The following is a 19,232-nucleotide window of genomic DNA, read 5'->3' on the forward strand; positions in this document are numbered from 1 at the left end:
ATGTTCCAACAGGCAGGTCAGGCCTCAGATGAGCACCTAATTTGACTGAGGTTCTAACGTTGGTGTCTCAGTCAATGCCCAAATTCAGTTCAGGTTCTGAAAATGTGACACAGTTGCAATGGTGGGAATTAAGATTTTAGTTGATCCAAGATACACCAATTGATAGTCTGGAACTGGAACAAGACATGTGGAGAAATTACATGACCAAATCTCTTTAAGGTTTCTTTTGGAGGCTAAAGACCATCTTAAAAGATAAGGCTTTTCTCAAATATTACTAATTCAAACTATTTTGCAAGACGCAGTTCACATGAATGCAAACAATATGGTTTTTATTTTTTATAATTACTCATCTGACTTACTGGCTTGCCTTGGGTGTAAGTATTTTTTTTTCCCCACCAAAGAATTATCTTGCATTGATAATAAGACTGCAGACTATTTCAAACAAGATTTTGGGGATGGAAAAGACTGGGACCCAAATCTTTGCAAACAAAGCAGTCAGTAACCCTCAAAATGAGATATGGAATTCCTTTTCATCCTGGACTGATATTGGTCCTTAATTACAATTTCCCTTCCTATTTCCTAAGGAGAATAAGTAATTCAGCAAGAATATCCAGCAAACATTGCTGATCTTCACTGAGGCTGTATTTTTGTGCCATCCTGCAACAAAGATTTGGGAAAGCAGTGGGTTGCTCTCCTCCAGAGGAATGGCTTTCTTTCACCCACTGTTTAGTTATTCATCAAAAGGATCAGTCATAACCAGCTTCTATTTCTTCTGTGTGAGAAAAGTCCATCCTTTGGACTTTTAAATGTTATACATGGTAGGATTAAATAATTGTGATGAACATAGAATGATTCCAGAGGACAGCCTAGGCCAGACAAGGTCAACAGGCAGCAGAGCAAACAACTGCTGTCTCTGCACTCATGAATCACCCTTGCACCTCTGTGGATGCAAAACAAATACCATCACTGCCTCATTCCACAAAAACTTTTTTTTTTTTAAACAAGCACAGGAGGAACCCATCAATTTGGCAAATGAGTTTCAATGCCCAAAGAAGATGAATGAACAAGATCTTGGTGGTGATGAAGTTGTCTCCTTACCCAATTTGTTTTACTGTAGCAGTGACTGTAAGACACTGGCCACAAAACAACCTGCAGGTGTTATAGGGTGTCAGCTTGGGTGTCTGCAGGAGAAAAACCTGCTGGCTGTTTTAACACCTGAGTAAGAGAAGGACAGCAAAGACCCCCACTGAACTGAGCACCCAAATGTGAGTGTCCGCAAGGGCCCATGGCACACACTGTCACCCAGTGAGCTCCAGAGCCCATTTTGTCAACAGTTTTATTGCAATTAATATGCATCTTTAGGATCCTCTGTCTGCTCAAACATCTGAAAAATAAATCCTGTCATCACTGTTTCACATTCCCCAGGCATTTTACCATCTCTGCTCCCTCTTTATTGGTTTCTCCCATCAGCTTGTCAGGAGTGTCAGCATCCCATTTGCTTGGACAAATTTGGAGGAGGGAAACCAAATGCTCTCAAGTCTCAGACCCCAAAAGTACTTTGCTTTCAAATGGGGATTTTTGGTTCAATTGAACCTCAGCTAAGGTACAGTTTTGCAGTTCTGTGGGATGAATCTGCTCTCTCAATCTCTCTCCTTTCACACACACTCACCACACATTTTACATCGTACAGTTTTTTTTCAAAACAGTCCCAAATCCCGCAACAGAGCTGGACAGCAAATGAGTAGATGGATTTTATTTGAAAGTGCTGCTCACTCAGCAAATGCACCTCTCTCTGAAGAAATGCAAATTGCTTAACACTGAGGAACAGCCTCATAGGCAGAGCTGCACATGAAAAATGAATATCTTCCTGTAGAGGAAAAAAAAACCCCTTCTGGGTAAGGAATAACTCTTGATCTTCATGATGGAGACAATGTTGGGAATTAAAGGGAAATGATTAAAAAACCCAGATTCACAATACAGTTTGATTCCATTTTTAATAACATGTATTTACCAATGTGCTATCAGCTTGGCAAATATTCAAGATCGCAAAGAAATTCAACTTTCATTTTGTTATTTGGCAGATTAAAAAAACAATTAAATTATGTACAAAACAGATGCACAGTATGCCTTGCTTGAAACTTAAGATTTTTAAAAAAAATTATTTATAAGGATAGGGGCATGAAAATTTAATTTAATGTTCACCTTAGGTAATTTTGTGTCTTATTGTTCACAGCAATTACCATAAATCTACATATCAATAAGCGAGAACAGATGTCAGTTGTTACAAGTGCTTGCCAATCAGGCCTGTTAAAAAGTGACAGATGGATGGTGATAGAACATTCTCATAAGGCCTATTAGCACATTCACAGGAAATTTTTGTAGTGCTGCACAGTCACAGATGCAGTTCTGTGAAAACACGGGAAAATTTGAGAGCACGAGATTTACATTTTACAACTTCTTGTGCTGCCTCTGACACAAACTTTCATACAATGAAGTAATTTGCCTCGTTTCAGTCACTGCAGCTTTTCTCCTGTGATAACTGTAAATTTGGAATTATTGGGTATTTGTAGGGGAGGGAACAGAGTCACAAGCCGTTCCTCAAGACTTCTTAGGCCTCATCAGCTCTTGGGTTTCTAAAACCATAATAAAATCACATTAGAAAATAGCTGAGATTTGCTTACTGCACAAATTCCAAAAAAAGGAAGGCACCAGCTACATTGAGTGGCACAGTATGCATGGAGAGTTTGAAAGTCAGTGGTGATTATCAGAACCAAATCTGATCACTCATAAGCACTTCCCACTGACTTGACTTCCTTTGCTTTGGAAATTTTATCCTTCTCAATTATTAGGATTTATTCCACCTGAATTAAATCCTGGCTGCAGCTTAAAAAATGTGGATTAAGGTAAAATTTATCATCTTCAGGCTAAAAAGCAACTATTTGCTAACACTGACATCAGCCATTTTGGATGCTGATGGTAAAATGTGTATAAAGGTGTGGAGGGAGAGGCTATTCCAGCAATATTCTAAGAATTAAAATAGACAGGAAATCTAAGTGCCACCTCCATCAAACCATATATATTCTGTGGCTACTTTTAGAAAAGCTGCTTATCTGAAAAGTGCTTGAGGTAGCCTGACCAGTTACTGTTTGATTGAGCAAAGCCCTTAAAACAACTTTTAAGTGCACAATTGATTCTGCCCTGTATTTTAACAGTACATGCTTAAATCTGACTGCACATTCACAGAATCATTGAATGGTTTGAGTTGGAAGGGACCTTAAAGATCACCTAATTCAAACACTCCTAGAGCCATTTGTTGACTTATGTAGGATTTCAGCCCATTTTCAGGTAATATATGCTCTAAATACATTCTGGTAAGAAGAGTGGTTTTTGTCAACTAAAACTTCTTCAGTCCTAGTGGGAAGGATTCATCTGATCTAACTTTGTCCAGAAAAAAGTTACTCACTCAGGCTATTGCTATAGTCAAAGAAGAGAGAGGGGGTAATGAAATATTCTGGTCCTAAAAAAGAATCATAGAACCATTGACTCATTGAACATTTGGGTTGGAAGGGACCAAAACCTCCCTGCTCTGAGCAGGGCCACTTCCCATTAGTCCAGGTTGCTCCAAGCCCTGTCCCACCTGGCCTTGAACACTTCCAGGGTTGGGGCATTCCAGCTCTCTGGGCAACCTGTGCCTCATCTCCCTCAGTGAAAAATTTCTTCCTAATAGATGTAGTATTTTCCTAATATCCATAAAATAGATTAACCCCAGCCTTGGTAGGATGAATCATTGCCCGGCAGTGACTCCCTCTTCACTGACATTGCAGGGAGATGGGATGCCTACTTTCCAAACTACTGAGGCTCAAGTTGGATGAATTCCATCCACAGAGGGGCTAAGGCAATAAAAATCCCCCTCACCCTCCATTTGCTGGTTATGGAAAGCCCACACAGAGCTACAGATATTGTGCCCAGACTTGGCCAAACTTGCACATCATGCACTTTTACCACCTGAATAAGCACATCCTAACTGCTGAGCACTGCTTTTTCCTCTCAAGGTGCCTCTCCTTCTCCTCTGAGAAGGAGCAATGTGTGGATTGGGAACAGGCTCACTTGCTGCAAACTCTCTCTCTTCAAAAATGCTAAACAGAGTTGTTTAATTTAAAAGAAGAAAAAAAAACCAAAAAAGAAAAGCTAATTTTATGTGTTAAAATAACTAGGACTTGCAGTGGAATTAGTGTTACAAAAGCTGAATGTTTTTGGTCCCTGAGGTCAACATTTTGAAAACTGGTAGTTATCTTTAAGAAACAGCTATCTCCCTTGAGCTGGAAACAGTTTCTCAGTGACCTTTACTTTTAATATGATATCCCTAAAGAGGTCATAGCAGGAGAAATCCTCCTTCTGTATGGCTTTGCTGGAATGAAGCCATGGAAGAGTCAGAGGATATAAAGGATCCTTTGGCCAATGCAAAAGTGTAGAGCTTCTGTGCAGATGGTCCTGGCTTCCAACTGGTCCCTCCAGATCCACTGAGCCAATCCAACAATTAGAGGAAAATATTCAGAAAGCAGAACCTCACAGACTTTCTCTCACCCATCTGCTCCTACAGACTCTGCAACAGGAGGAAATCTGGCTTGGGTAGTGGAAGAAGGGTGGAATGGATGGAGCACGGCTCAGAAAGGGCCAGAAGTTCAACCCAGAATGCAACCAAACTGTGAGAGAACTTGGACAGCACTGGGAAAAAATATATACATTGGAAAAATATAAAAAGTCCCAGCTGCAGAGGGCTTAGGGACTGGAAGGAAAAAGAAAAATCCATGGTTTCTCCTCCTGTATAACTCCAGAAAGCAAAATACACTGTCTATTCAATGAAATTAAGAGAAGCCCTTTGTTTTTTTTATGAGTACCGTACATTTTTTTATGTCTTGAATGGTCACACATACAAAAATATTGCTGTATGAACCAATATTTGTTCCTGCCAAAACATTTGACATTATTGGATTGTAGAAAATTTTCCTAGACTGTACATTGTTTAAATATTGAAAACATTGAAATATTTTCTACACTTATCCTAGCAATAGTAAACTTCCTCTTACAGTATCAGTATGGTAATTCCAAAGCTCTTAAACAGGCAGGTTGGTTTAAATAACTGCAGCTTTTAGGACCTGCTCCAGTGCCAGCCAAATTCGATTCAAACATTCAAGCAACATCAATCTCCTTTGAACTAAGCTTCCCATGCAATTTGTATGTATTTGAAGGAGGAATTTTTGCTTGCTTGAAAGGTTGCTAGTGTTTAATGTAGCTTACATTGTCTTTTAAAGTAAGACAATCAAACCACATAATGTAATTTATCTGTATTATTAGCCTTCCCCAAAGACAAAGTACAGGCTAGACACCGAGGCTGGAGAGGAAACACATGAGAGGAAAAACATGAGAGCAAACACTGCCTTTAAATTAGTGTTAGGATTAGAAGATATCAGAGAAGGGGAGGGAAAGTGAGGAAGTGCTCACTATGAAATACACTCATAAGGATGCATGTCCTTGCATGTTTTATACAGGACAATGAAGCAGACTTTGGCAAGGTAGAATTAGTGCCTGTAATCAAGACCAGGGGATTACTGTAATACCAAAGGCACCACTGCCAGCTCTCCCAACTTTATTGCCAGTCTCAAAATATTACATTGTTTTCTTTGGCTTGACTCATGAAGTAGCATGATTTCATGAAAATCTCGTTTCTCTATAGAAATGAGATAAAACTAAAGTGCAGAATTAGGCATGGAACCTTAAAGCTTGGAAAGCTAAATGGCAAGCTACAGCTTTTTGTCTCTCAAATTTCAGGCTCTCAAATTTTTGTTAAACTAGTTTCCTTATTTGCTTGGACTTCAGACAATGCTGAATGTATAGCAGGGTCAGTTGGCTGCTGAAGCAAGAAGAGTGCTCACTTTTACACTTGGTGCTGAGTGATTAATATCTGTATGTTAGAGAGTTCTTGAGAAAAATCCCCATTTTTTCTTTGGCCTGTATTCCCAGCTTACAAACAAACAAACAAACAAACATACAAACAAACAAGCCAACTCCAATACTCTTCAATCACAAACACCTAAAAATCCCACTCCCTTCACCAAAATCAAAGAACCACACTGCTTTTGAAATGTAAGAACTACTTTAACCAGTCTGAGGCATGGTATTAGGGGAAGGGAATTCAAAACTGCACACTGAAGAGCAGTGTCTTAGCTCTGCTAGCAAAGAAAATTGCTTTGATTTAAGAAATAATATACTGAGCATAGCAAATAACTCTTCACATGTGCAGTGGGGTGTGTGTTGTGCCACTTCTGTTCTGTGCAGAGACAGCACAAGCTTGAGCAGCACAAATAAACACTTGCAGATGCAAAGGGCCCTAATTTTGTACAAGGGGGTAGCTGTATCAGAAGTCCTAATGCAGCAAACTGTGACTTCATCAAGATTTAAGCGCAAAAGAGATGTTGGAGCCCTGACATGGAAGTAAGGGTGGAATTTCAATGGCTCATGTGGCTTTTGATCAAAGTTTTAGTGTCTGAATTACGTGGTAAGCACACCCATCGACTTCAAGGATAAAAGTTGCACCCCTCAAACACAAAGTTCAAAGAACTTGAAAGCTGCAGTGATGGATCTTCTTTAGCACCTCACTCAATTGTGTCTGGATTTTATTCCTCACTTTGAAATGTTATATTAATAGGCAAACTACATGCAATATGGAATTACATATTAGATTCTTTTTTTTGTGAAACGAACCTGTACAGCTTAAGTTAAAAAACTCTAGGCCTTCACAAATGTTCAAAGATAGCTTCAGCTGGTAATGCAAGCTCTTGCTGCAGGCACAGGAGTACTTTCTATTCCTTTCACGAAACATAATATACAAATTGTTAATACCAGATGCACTGCATGACATGGTACTGCCTGATTTCCAAGGAGAGGACATGAACTCTCAGTTCTAACAGTGCTTAGTCTTTGGCATTTTCATGTGGAGATGCAGCTTGGAGAACAATTTTGTATCACTAATTTTTACCTTGAACATAAAGATTTACGAGTCACATGTTTTGGGGAAAGGAGTAAACTTCAAGCTGTTTTGATAACATGAAAATAAGATATAAAATACAATTTTTTCCAAGAGAGGCAGTCAGTCATCAAATTATCCCATAGATGAGTGCATTAGCAATCTAATTTGCAGTTGAAAAAAGCAGATCCCTCGAGTAACAATGATGTGCCACTATGATTTCTTAAGATGACTTTCTTTCAGTCTCAAGACCATATGATTTTCAGAGAATAAATCACATCCTGGATTGAAAGCCCATCCTGGAAACACTTGACTAAAATCCTTAGTTTCAACAGTTCTTGAAAACAAAGCTGAATCTACACTAACAGTGAGAAATTGGCAACAAAAACTTCTAAGGTGCACATAAAGCAATGGATACCACATTATTTTTCCTCAGTGTCCCAATTCTTTCATTTTTGTAGACCTAACCAAATATGAAAACATTAAAACACAATCTTTGAGCTCAAAACCACTTCCAAAATTCCCAAGTATAAAACTGTTGCTGAACCGCTCTGTTCTGTTTATCATATTAAGACACATTATTTTGATGGAAAAAACGCTAGATTGCAAGAGTAATAGATAATAGAACCAGCAAGCACTGCCAGCAGGTCTGAGGAAGAGAGAATAATTCAGAGATATTGTCATCTGTAGGCCAATTTATATTGTCAGACAGCAGGTTCACATTATTCTCTGATGTCACTGCAATAATGGCATAATATAACGATTGAGCAAAGAATACCTGTGGGGTATAGCTATACAGTGTGGTATATATATAATTGTTAAAGTATTTCAGGCTTCCTTCAAAGCAGAACCAGAAGCAGCAAAAGATCAGGATTAAAAAAAGAATGAGAAATGGGGCTCATAAAGACTTCTGAATATTTTAGCCCTTGTTTTGTGATGATGAAGCAAGCATAATGTTGTATTTCATTGATTCAGCGGGCTCATGATTAAAATAAACTAATGTAGCAATTTAGGGGTTTTGTGATTCTTTCTTTTTTTTTTTCCCTGTAACAAGGAAAAAAAAAAGCTTTTTAACAGTTCCTCACGGCAGGCATAATGTGCATCTGTGCTCTGATTTACTGCACATGCTGCCTTCTCTAGCATCATGTTAAGTTAGGATATCAGCATGGTAGGTCACACAGTGGGAATGACCTTTTGCTAATCACTACACATCAGTTACTACTGGCACACAGCTCATTACTAAGAAACCCTCCAACTAGCTGGCTTTCAAATCCGCTCACACTTTGATTCTTTTTTTCCCCTTTTCTTTCTTTCTTTTTTTTTTCCCTCCAGACTGAAGATTATACTTTTTACATAAAATCTCTGTTGTGTAATTTTGCCAACTAGGGTTCCAAAGTCAAAAAGGCACCCAGTTAATTTTCTGTGATTATAAAAGGAGCCTGAAAATTCATACTGAAGGTAGGCCTGTAATCTTGGGTTTCATTAAAAAGGTCAGAACATTTTTCCTCACCACATATTATTAAAATGTTTGAGGGCTGCCATTAATTTGATTTTTCAGGACACAGAAATCTCACTGGAAATTAGAATGTAATCCTGCTGTTGCTTTCCTGACACTTTTCATAGGGCAGGATACGGCTGCAGGGACTAAGAGCTCTCCTGCAATTTACAATTGGTTACTTTGGCCAAATGGCAGGTGACTAATGCAAGACAAACTGTTTGCACAACCTGGGAGCACTGGGTTTAATTTCAGTTCTGAAAGAGGGGTGAAAGTGTTTCTATTGACACTGAACCGTGAGCTGTCCCCTGCCAATACATCTGCCGCATTTAATACACAACACGCCCCCCACCCCCTGACAATGTGATTATTAGAGGTACAGAATTCAATAGCTTAAGAACACAAAACATAGCAGGAGCAAAATGAAAGGGTTTTTAACTCACCGGCCATTTGCTGAATGCCGCTGAAGGCACCCAAGTTACTGGAGGAAGTTGCTTGCTGCAGGAGCTGCAAATGAACAACACAACACAGCAATCTATCTGACAGTAATGTAACAAATGAAGATAAAACTAAAATGAGCTATCATTTCACATTTGGAATATTTCTGCTTTCCTTTACATTTATACAGTCTCTTGCTTCTGTCTGCTGTTGGAATGAACATCCCTAGAGTCAATGCTGTAAATCCATATTAATGTCTAATCTCTATTAAGAAACACAGAGACACAAGGGAAACTCAATAACATGGCTGCTTTAAAACAATTAATCAATTTATTCTTTTTAACAACCAGGTGTTAAATCTATTTAAACCAACATAGTGTGACTAATTACAACCCTCTGTAGTCTAGTAGTTACCATAACTCATCTCTGTCAATCATGGTCCATTCTTCCCCACCCCTGTGAATTCAGTTTTTTCTTCATTATCTTTATGAATCAAGTACACAGATATTCATTAGACTGGTATTTGTATATATAGCAATTTAGCCTATCTCAGCATTAATTAGCCAACCTCAGCACTAATATATATTTTTAATTGCTGGGTAAATTGCTGTTCATATCACTATATCAAAACATTGCATGCACACAAATGATGTATTTATATATACACAATACTTATATATGGGCACATCCATTTCACAGAATCATAGAATGGTTTGGTTTGGAAGGGACCTCAAAGTTCCTCCATTCCTCCACTTTCAACTGCCCTGTCACAGGCAGGGACACCTTCCACTAGATCAGGTTGCTGAGAGCCCCATCCAGCCTGGCCTTGAATACTTCTAGGGTTGGGGCAGCCTCAGCTTCTCAGGATAACCTGTGCCACTCTCTCACCACCTTCACAGGCAAGAATTTCTTCTGAGTATCTTATCTAAAGCTGCCCTCTCTCAATTTAAAATCATCACCCCTTGTCCTATCACTAAATGCCCCTGTGAAAAGGCCCTCTCTAGCTTTGTTGGAGGTCACCTTCAGGCATGGAAAACTCAAAGGACCCAGAGGCTTCTCTTCTCCAGGCTGAACAGCCCCAACTCTTTCTTTGGAGCCCTCTCTCCACAGCAGAAGTGCTTCAACCCTCTGATCACCTTTAATTGCTGGGTAAATTGCATCCCCAGAGCTGGATGCAGCCCTGCAGGTGGGGTCCCACCAGAGCAGAGCAGAGCAGAGCAGAGGGGCAGAACCCCTGCCTTGATCTGCTGCCCACAGTGCTGGGGATGCAGCCCAGGACACGTTTGGCTCTCTGGGCTGGAAGTGCACATTGACAAGTCGTGTTGAGCTTCTCATCCACCAACACTTCCAAGTTCTCCTCAGGGCTGCTCTTGACCCATGCTTTTGTGCTTGGGATTGCCCCGATCCAGGGTCAGGACCTTGTACTTGGCCTTGTACTTGGTGAGGTTATATTTGTCTTACTTGGAACCATGAGGAACCCCCAAGTTATCCAAAAGCTCCTCAACCAGACCTCCCAACTCCAAAGCCACAAAAGGCAGAGGCTCCCCCTCAGCTGTGATGAAGGGGGGCCTCTCTTGGCCATCCAGGACCAAAGACACGTGGCTGCGGATTTCAGATTTTCCAGCAGGGACAGCAGCTACCACCTGTTTCTCATCTTATAAATGGACTAAGGAAAAGGCCATTTTAAATTTATGGCTTTTCCTGGCCACATTCGCTTTTTGTGTGAGGGGATATGAACCATGCATGTTTAGCATTGTCAGGACCATGCATTATAGCAAAAGCCATTTCCAAATGAAAATATGGAAATTTGATGATTGAACCACAACATTCTAGTTTAGAGGCTGCACCATATGGATATGGCCTTCTAGTTCTAGTTCAGCTGCCTATCTGTCCTCCCCTAAGGAAGAACTTAAATTTTATTCCAGTTACAAAAAACAGACTCTAGCATTCAAAACCCCCAATAAAACTAATGGAATAAAATTTTATTTACAGTGGAGGGGTTGGAACTAGGTGATCTTTAAGGTCCTTTCCAACCCAAACCTTTCTATGAATCTGTGAATTGTTTTGCAGATAAACACACCCAGAAGAAAACACACTGTGTATCCTGGACAATTTAGCAATTTACTGCAGGGAGTTTAGTAGAACTGATTTACCATGATCCTAAAATAAATAGAGCATAAATACAGCCACCACCTCTGAAGTGAACTTACAGCTAGATATTGTGGTGTGAGTCCTCCAAGACCTGTGAGGTTTCCCCAAGTGGCAGTATTGAGCTGTTGCATCTGCTGAGCCAACTGCTGCTGCAAACGCCGCTGCTCCTTGTCCTTTTGGGTGTCAGCAAACTTCACCACGATTGGCGAAGAGCAGCCCTGTGGTTGGACAGATTGGGAAAGACAGAAGGGTTAAATCATACCAGGCCACCCTTGCCTCGTGAGCTCAGCCATGTCCTGCAGGGCCTCTGGCATTGGCACAACCAGATTGTTCACCCTCTCTTTGTGACTGGCACGTGTAGGTCTGCAAGGACTAAGATTTTTCAGGTTCTTATGAAAAGAGGCTATGGAGAAATTATTGATTCCCCAGCTCTTTTTATAAAGCACCTTTCCTCAGGCTCTCTTTTCCTTCCAGCTATCAAAATTGCAGCCAGAGACAGCAAAGTGTACCAGTCCTCTTTAATTAAGCTTCACAGCTGATGAGATGGACGCGATGCTTTGTCTGCAGTCTGTTTTCGAGGCAGCGCCAAAGGGAGAGGTGTCCAACCTCCGTGCTGCCAGGGACCACACAGCCAACCACAGTCTGGCTGTGCCATCAGGCTCAGTGCAGCTGGTGTGTGCACCCTAAAGAGACTGGGAGCAGCAGATTTACCTCAGCACCCATTTACATCAGCGAGGCACCGGCCCTGTTCACAGCAAGGAGCCCCGGTCAATTCACCCACCTGCGGTCCGCGCCCGGGCACGTTTTGTACCAAGAACCCTTGAGATGTGAACAAAGGGCAGGATGCAGACCAAAAGGGACTAGTTCTGGTGATAGCAGCCCATTTCTGATTGACACCACTTCTTCTATTGCTTCTATCAGCCTCTTGTTACATGGTATGGCAAGACTGTAAGATGCCTTAGGAAATAGGGAAGCTGTAAGAAAGAGCTAGAGGTCTGGTCTGCAGCCTATTCCTCACCCATGGCTGAGGGACCCTTGGGAAGAAGTTGGAGGTCACAGACCAAATGGACTTTTGAGGTAAACTGGAATTTCCCTTGGACTTCGAATTGGGCATTCCTGGGCAAAGACACTAAAACAATGAGATGTGATTATGAAAGATGTCTCTGTTGATTTCTCTCTGTTTTTTTCCCTGCTAAGAAACGTTTCATATTTTAACCTTTCAAGTCTTAATTTTTTTTCAGATCAAGAAAGCAAGCTATATACTGCAGTGATTCAGTTCTTCAAATTAATTCAAGCATTTTATGAGTCATCGAAACTGTCAATCCATTTCATACTGCTTTTCAACTTCACAGCATCCAATGAATAACTTCCCTTGCCATGCTTTGTTATACTAATTTCTTGTCTAACTTCAATGTGAACACAATGGCAGGAGTGATAAGTGACTCAAGTCCAAGAAACACAGCAGTGCTTGAGCCAAAGTGTATAGTGTGGGATGCAGAGCAAGGTTCTACTTCACCTACTCTTCCCATGGCTGCTCTCAAAACACTGTCAACATCTTAAGAAAAGTTCCTGTGCTCAATTAATTACAAAAAGCAGCCATGTACCTTTTCTCTGAAAAACCTCACACCAGGACAAGTGATAAAAATATTCCCAATCATCAGATAAAATGATGAAATAAACTGCAATAATAATAATAATAATAATAATAATAATAATAATAATAATAATAGTATCCCCCATCAACACTATTCCTTTAGAATTATCTTAGAAAATCATTGCTTGTGGTTTATTATTCCACCTCCAATTCTTTTCCTGTGTGTTTCATTGTAAAAATGTCTTTTAGTGTTTCAGTGAGGAAAAAAGGAGATCCATAACACTCCAGCAATCAAATAAAGATTATGAAGGAGTCGGCTTGTTACACAATTACCTCTCTCTAGTGATTTTTATACTAATATTAAAAATAAGATCATTTAGAAAAAAAGAAGAAGGAAAAAGGAGCCAGGGGGTAGAGGATGTGAGAGAGATTTTTCTGGTTTTGCTAATAAAAAAAAGCAAGCTGTTTCTATCTGATACGAGCTACAAATAACATTATTGGTAACACTGGGCTAAGAACAACTGGAATGTACTGCCTTCTGCCTGGATGTACAGGAGAATCAAGTATATTTCCAAAGAAATAGAAATGAGTATCAAAGGAAGAAATATTATATGGTTATTTCGGTTTTCAGTTTGGTAGTTCAGCATTCAACACTACAGCTGACATATTTATGAATGCTTAAATGTCAGTAAATTGTATAAAAACAATATCTCTGCAATTTATGAATCTATAATTCATTTTTTCACTGTCTGCTCTATATTTCATCACTTCATCATTTTCAAGAAAGCAAACGTTCTGAAGATTGAGATTATATCTAGCAAGTGGCTCTATATGAGAAAAGGGTTGTTATTGTTGTATCAAATTTACTCCATGATAACAAATTAGTGTCTTCTACTGGTGCTGCATTTGAATGACTTAAACAAACAAACAAACAAACATACAAAAAAAAAAACTCCACAGAAAAGAAATAGAAGAGCACTTTAAAGCAGCAATTATATTTAAAAAATCAGTTGATTTAACCAGGTCAGTAAGTTAGGTGGAAAGAGCAGTAAGAGAATGCATTATTCTATGAGACGTGTTCATCTGGACTTAACAACCCCATTGTTCTTTCTTAGCCCTCTTTGAAAATTCATCTTGGTCAATGATGCATGCTAAAGAACTGAAAATAATAAAAGAAGGGGAAAAATCTGTAGTAATTGGGTTGAAATGCAATTGTGTACTACGTATCTTCCACTAAGCCCGCTTTTATTTGCAAAATAACATGAAACCAAAGTGTCCAAGATGACTGTTTCAGGCTGAGGTTTGACATGTAACACTAGTCAACCCACTTTAACTTTTCACTAGAAGAGTATTGGCAAAAGTGAGGATTTTCTTTCTTTTTTTTTTTCTTGCCTACGGGGTGATTCTTGTTTTATGCACTTCTATTTCCTAGCTTGAGGGGAAGCTTCCAGCACAAACACAAGGTGCATCTCCCTTCCTCATTCAATGGCTTCACATTTCCATGCCATTCAGCGCCATTTTCTTCCCAACAGCTGCTGCTGCCTTCATATTTTTCTGTTGTCAGGTTGAATCCCTCCTCCACGGGGAGGGAGGGTGCACAGCTTCTTTCCAAGAAGGGACTCAGCCTAAGCTCAACTGATGCAAAGACCCCGATGTTCAAAGGGCAAAATATCTGGAATTGCCTCGCCAATTTGGGGATCTCATTGATGATGTCTCTAAAGGTGTTGAGAGGGATTTTGATCCAAGAGTAACTATTCTACAGAACTAATCTCATTAAGAGTATCCTGCCAAAATGCAGCCCCTTTTGGAGTGCTGCATACAACAGATGACTGGGAGAATTTGTCTGGGAGGTGTTATGTCTTTATTTTACCGTCTTCAGAAGTAGAGCTGTGTAAAATTCATTTTGCTAGATGGAAAAATGCATTCAAACACATGGAAAATATAGGTAAAACACAGTATTACCAGTAAACATTTCCTTTTTACTTGGAATCAAACCCAGCAAAACATACAGATCTGAATTAATGGAGCAGTGCACGGCAGACAAATTACTACAGGTATTATTGCAGAGATTCAAAGTGGCAGTTTTTTTACAATATACTATCAGACTGCATAGACTGTATAACAGCAGCTTTCTAGTAAAGATAATTTCATCTGTTCTCATCTCATTGGCAGATTCTCAACTAAAACTGTATACCCAGGGTCTAAAAATGCATTGCACTGAAAAGAAAACACATTGATTATAAAAGAAGCTCAACCAAATTCAAACGTGATGTTTGGAAAGACAACAGCTTTGCAATGCTGATATAATTACTTGTACTATACAGGAAACAGTTAGTGACATTTTCATGCACTGGCTTGAATTTTATCTTCTCCTCCTCCTTGTCCTCTGTCCACCCTCCCACCCCTGGTGTCCCCCCTTGGCTCGTTACACAAAGCAGCTCAACGACATGACGCAATAATGATTGTTTAGCACCCAGCATGCTTTGGGAGACTAGAGCATTGCAAAGGAAAATCACTGAGAGAAAAAAAAATAAAAAAAAAAATTGAAAGGTCCTGGTGGAAAAAGAAATAAAATAAAAAAAATAAAGAAAAAAAGAAACAAGTGCACATAACATCAATGCCACCTCTGAGAAAAATCATCACTACACGAAGATACAGTATACATAATACAGTATAACATGCACTCTCCAATGATAAGCTAGAAGATCCAGAGTAAGTAAAGATTTCATACTTGTGCGGTTTTTTGTGCAAAATTCTGAAAGACCATGACAAAAATCACAGACTGAAAAAAGTTTTGAGATTGCCAGACAAGCTGTGGCATTCAATGACCACTCCAGTGACCAGATCGTTAGCCAGCAGCTGAAGTCACATTGAGTGAACCGGTTTAAAGTTTTGAGCTGCTCATCATGATAAAATACGAGGCCATAGAGGCAGTTTGGAAGGGAATGAAGAGTGTTGCTTGTGAGGGGCCAGCCACGATGGTGCTCTGCAGGAAGTGCCACACTCTGTATGCTCTGTCATCATTAGCATTTTTATTGGCTACATGAAGGAGGCGAAATAATATTAACTTAAAAAGAGATTCTATTTGCAGAAAAACACATGCACTAGTAACTCAGTGTGGCCATGTTAAATCTCTTGAGCTTTTTCTCAGAGCACTGCAAACCACAACACTTAGAAATCTATTTAAAAGAAGCTAAGATTTTTCTTAGGGGGAACGTGTGTTAAAAATAGAGGTAATTTACTCATCAGAGATACTCTGAGTATGACTGAGGAGTGGTATTCACAGCATTTTTATTTTCTGCTGAATGCCACTGAAAACAGGATTGAGAGCTGTGTTTGGACACCACACAGCAGTCTTATTGTGCTCTTTTAGGTGATTGAGAAAAATAAAGCTTCACGAAGACAGGTAGAGTGAGCTGGTAAAAAATTTAAATCTGTGATTGTCATGTGTCTGATCTGATCCAGGAGAGCATGGCTTTACCATTCGCAATCATTTGCACAAAGAAAACAAAGAAAGGGCAAATGATACAGTACTGTACCTCCATGGTCTGAGACTGGTGCATGGCTTTGATTGCATTCTGTGCCATTGCCCTTGTAGAAAATGTGACAAACGCACAGCCTGTGGGAACAAGGGGACAGGGAGCAGGAAAGACAAAAAACAACAAGACAAAAGGGTTGGACGCTTGTTAAACCAACACAGTCTACGAGAACGGCCACAAGACGACACTGTTCTCAGTAGTACATAAAAATAAACAACTTCTCTAGTTTATTTATTGACAGTGCTGACTTGCTAATCTGACCATAGATGAAAGAAAAAAAATTAGGTGGAGATGGGTGACAAGAAGGGTTTTTATTTAATTTTTTGTTTGCTTTGTTTTGTTTTTCTTTTCTTTTTTTTAAAAATTTGTTTGTTTGTTCTGTTTTGTTACTGTTTTTGTTCTTTAGCCACAGGGTTTGAAATAAATAAGGCTTTTATGTAGCCTTTGGATTGCATAGTTAAATCTATTCAGACCATGCATTAACAATTGCTTGCTCTGGCTTTTGTGTAGGTAAACTGTGGATAGTGAATAAATGTCGGCATCACTAACAGCTGAACTGAGAATTTAATAAAGGGGTCTATAACATCACAAATTACTGTGATGCACCAAGAAGTATCATACAAATAAGAATGAGAAAAACACCACTGTGTATCCTGTGACTATTTGTGCAAAGACTCAGACAAAATTCAGTAATGTAGGTGGAATCTCAACATTTAAGAAATTAACATTTTAAAAATAAAAATCCTTATGGTATTTGTTTCTCCGAGTTCTAGGTACAAGTATAATTCTTTGATCCATGAAAGCTAATGCCAGCCTGAACAATTCTGAAGCTATGTGCATGAATAACTGAAAAAATTACTCTTTTTTTTTTTCCCTCTTCAGCCTTTAAAATCATAATGAAAAGCCAGTAGGGTAATGCCTGGGCGATTTTTCCACCTTTTTACTATTGTCAGCCATACCTACACTGGGCATAGTGCAGGTCAACGTTTTCAGTGCATGACTCACCACCCTTTTGGCTAATAAAAACATTGCCTCCTGAGGTTTACATTTTATTCTTCATGCACCCTTGGGCATCTTAAAGAAAAAGACTGTGAAATTAATGCAGATTCAGGCTGATTTTGTAATAATACCATGGCACACTAAAAGCTTAGCTAAAGCAACACAGACTTATTTCACTTGTGATCTCTAATGACTTTAAAAGTGCATTGATTTTCAGCTCCCTTAGCCTTGCACAGTTTGAACTTAGGTTTCAGAGAATAATTTAGTGTTCCACTCAATTTCCTCAAAACATTATTATTATTACTACTTAAAAGATTTCCAAATGAAGCAGATCTAAGCACTGAGAGGCTAAAGCATATTGTCATTTTAGAGCTAATGCATGAAAGCTACATTCTGGCATCAAAAATACAATATTGTTGCCCCTGTGGCCAATGGGCAAAATAAACCATTTTGCAATCCAGCAAGCAACAGATTGTTTGGTTTATGCAAATCAATTTGAGGCGTAGAATACCTTTTCTTTTTAGCTCTGTGTGTACCTGGTAAGATTATCAAGTCAAGACTGTATTCACATTTTAATCAAACAACAGTAAGAGAAAGCAATGCCTGATCATTACCCAAAAGCACTACATCTAGTCATGAAAATAAAGTCAATGCATTTTTGCATCATGCGGTATTTTTTTTCTCTTTAACGTAAAGGCCCTTGATTCAAAAGAACCTAAACTGGCTTGTGTAGCTCTGACTGATAGATGAGCATCATAAAATCAAAAAACAAAATTCTTTTACCCAAACTTCACCACAGCATTGTGACCTTCTGTATTTCTTAGGTAACAAAACAGCTGATGATGTCTCACTACTCTTTAGCCACACTACATAATGCTATACTAGTCTTGTTCAGCAACATATTTCTGTCAAAGGATATGATGTAACAAACCAGCTTTCTGTACAGCAATCTAGACAAAATATGCAGTAGAAGGGTAAATAATCTACAATACTTCTCCTAGATTCCATATTGCTGCTGTGCACTAAAATTAAAGAGGCCTAAATTTACCATCAGTCTCAAAGTAATCTCTCTTAATACCATTTCTGTTATTAGCATTATTCATTTCTTGTCTTGCAAATTCAGTGGGGGATGAGCACAAATAGAGATACACTGGAGGGCAGGCAAGGAACCCCATGCACAGCCTTGAATAATATTGTTGATAATGGTCAAGAAACAGCTTCATTCACTTTGGTTCTCAGTATCCAGGAGTGGGTACTATAGTAACAATTACTGAATGGAGGTTTCAAATGCATGAGAAGCATGTAAAATGTCAACAAAAATCAGTAAGACACAGTTTATGCATTTATCACAATTTCTCCCCAGCAGTTCTGCTGTAAGTAACTTACTGAGAGATGTTGCAATTAGCAGGTCTCAAAAGAAATGTGAATCAGCAGAGAAATAAGGCTGCACTCCTCTCAAGATAAAGCAGACTGCCCCTTCCCTCCCCTGAGCTTTCTCTCTCTCTTTAACCACAGGGCTCAGCTGTTGGGCACTTCCAGTGCCCAACACCACTGCAAAGCCTTCCTCCTCACTCCTCAGCCCAAAACCATTTGCATGGGTCTCGTTGCCTTTGTCATGGAGCAAAAAGACCTTTGTAGCAGATCTCTGTACCAATTTGAAAGAAACTTGTTCTTTGGGCAAGGGGAATGCCTGATGAATGAGGTTATGCAGCTTGAATATGAGCATTTGGAAGCAGCATTCCACAGAGAGGATGGGGCTGCATTTTAATTAGGGTTTGCCAGCCAGAGGCTACAAGGTTAAGTCCCCTTGTTATCTCCATTCAGCAGGCCATTTCCCACCAATAGACAGTGGCCATTTCCACAGTAAATTTCCAATTTACCTCAATAACATGGCAAAAATTCAGTAGACAATGTTATTCCTGAATTATTTGAAAATCCAGACTTTAAGAGGTTGCCATCAAGTGCCCCAATTAAACATTTGTTAATTTAACC

The 19,232-nt window shown here is 39.3% G+C and overlaps 1 protein-coding gene across 11 annotated transcripts in view; it reads right to left on the reverse strand.

Moving 5' to 3' along the window:
• CELF2 (CUGBP Elav-like family member 2) overlaps window positions 1–19,232 on the reverse strand; it is a 548,688-nt gene that overhangs the window by 43,503 nt on the left and 485,953 nt on the right. For 10 of the 11 annotated variants that reach the window (XM_071424129.1, XM_071424123.1, XM_071424122.1 and 7 more), the window contains 3 exons: window positions 16,242–16,321; window positions 11,168–11,326; window positions 8,963–9,026 (listed from right to left, as the gene is read on the reverse strand). In XM_071424129.1, coding sequence (XP_071280230.1) covers window positions 8,963–9,026; window positions 11,168–11,326; window positions 16,242–16,321 — 303 coding nt within the window. The remainder of the gene's footprint in view (window positions 1–8,962; window positions 9,027–11,167; window positions 11,327–16,241; window positions 16,322–19,232) is intronic. The other variant, XM_071424132.1, reaches the window with a different exon arrangement.

Source organism: Agelaius tricolor, unplaced genomic scaffold, assembly GCF_023055355.1.
Source record: "Agelaius tricolor isolate 1412-34295 unplaced genomic scaffold, bAgeTri1.0.p SCAF_3, whole genome shotgun sequence".
NCBI lineage: Eukaryota > Metazoa > Chordata > Aves > Passeriformes > Icteridae > Agelaius > Agelaius tricolor.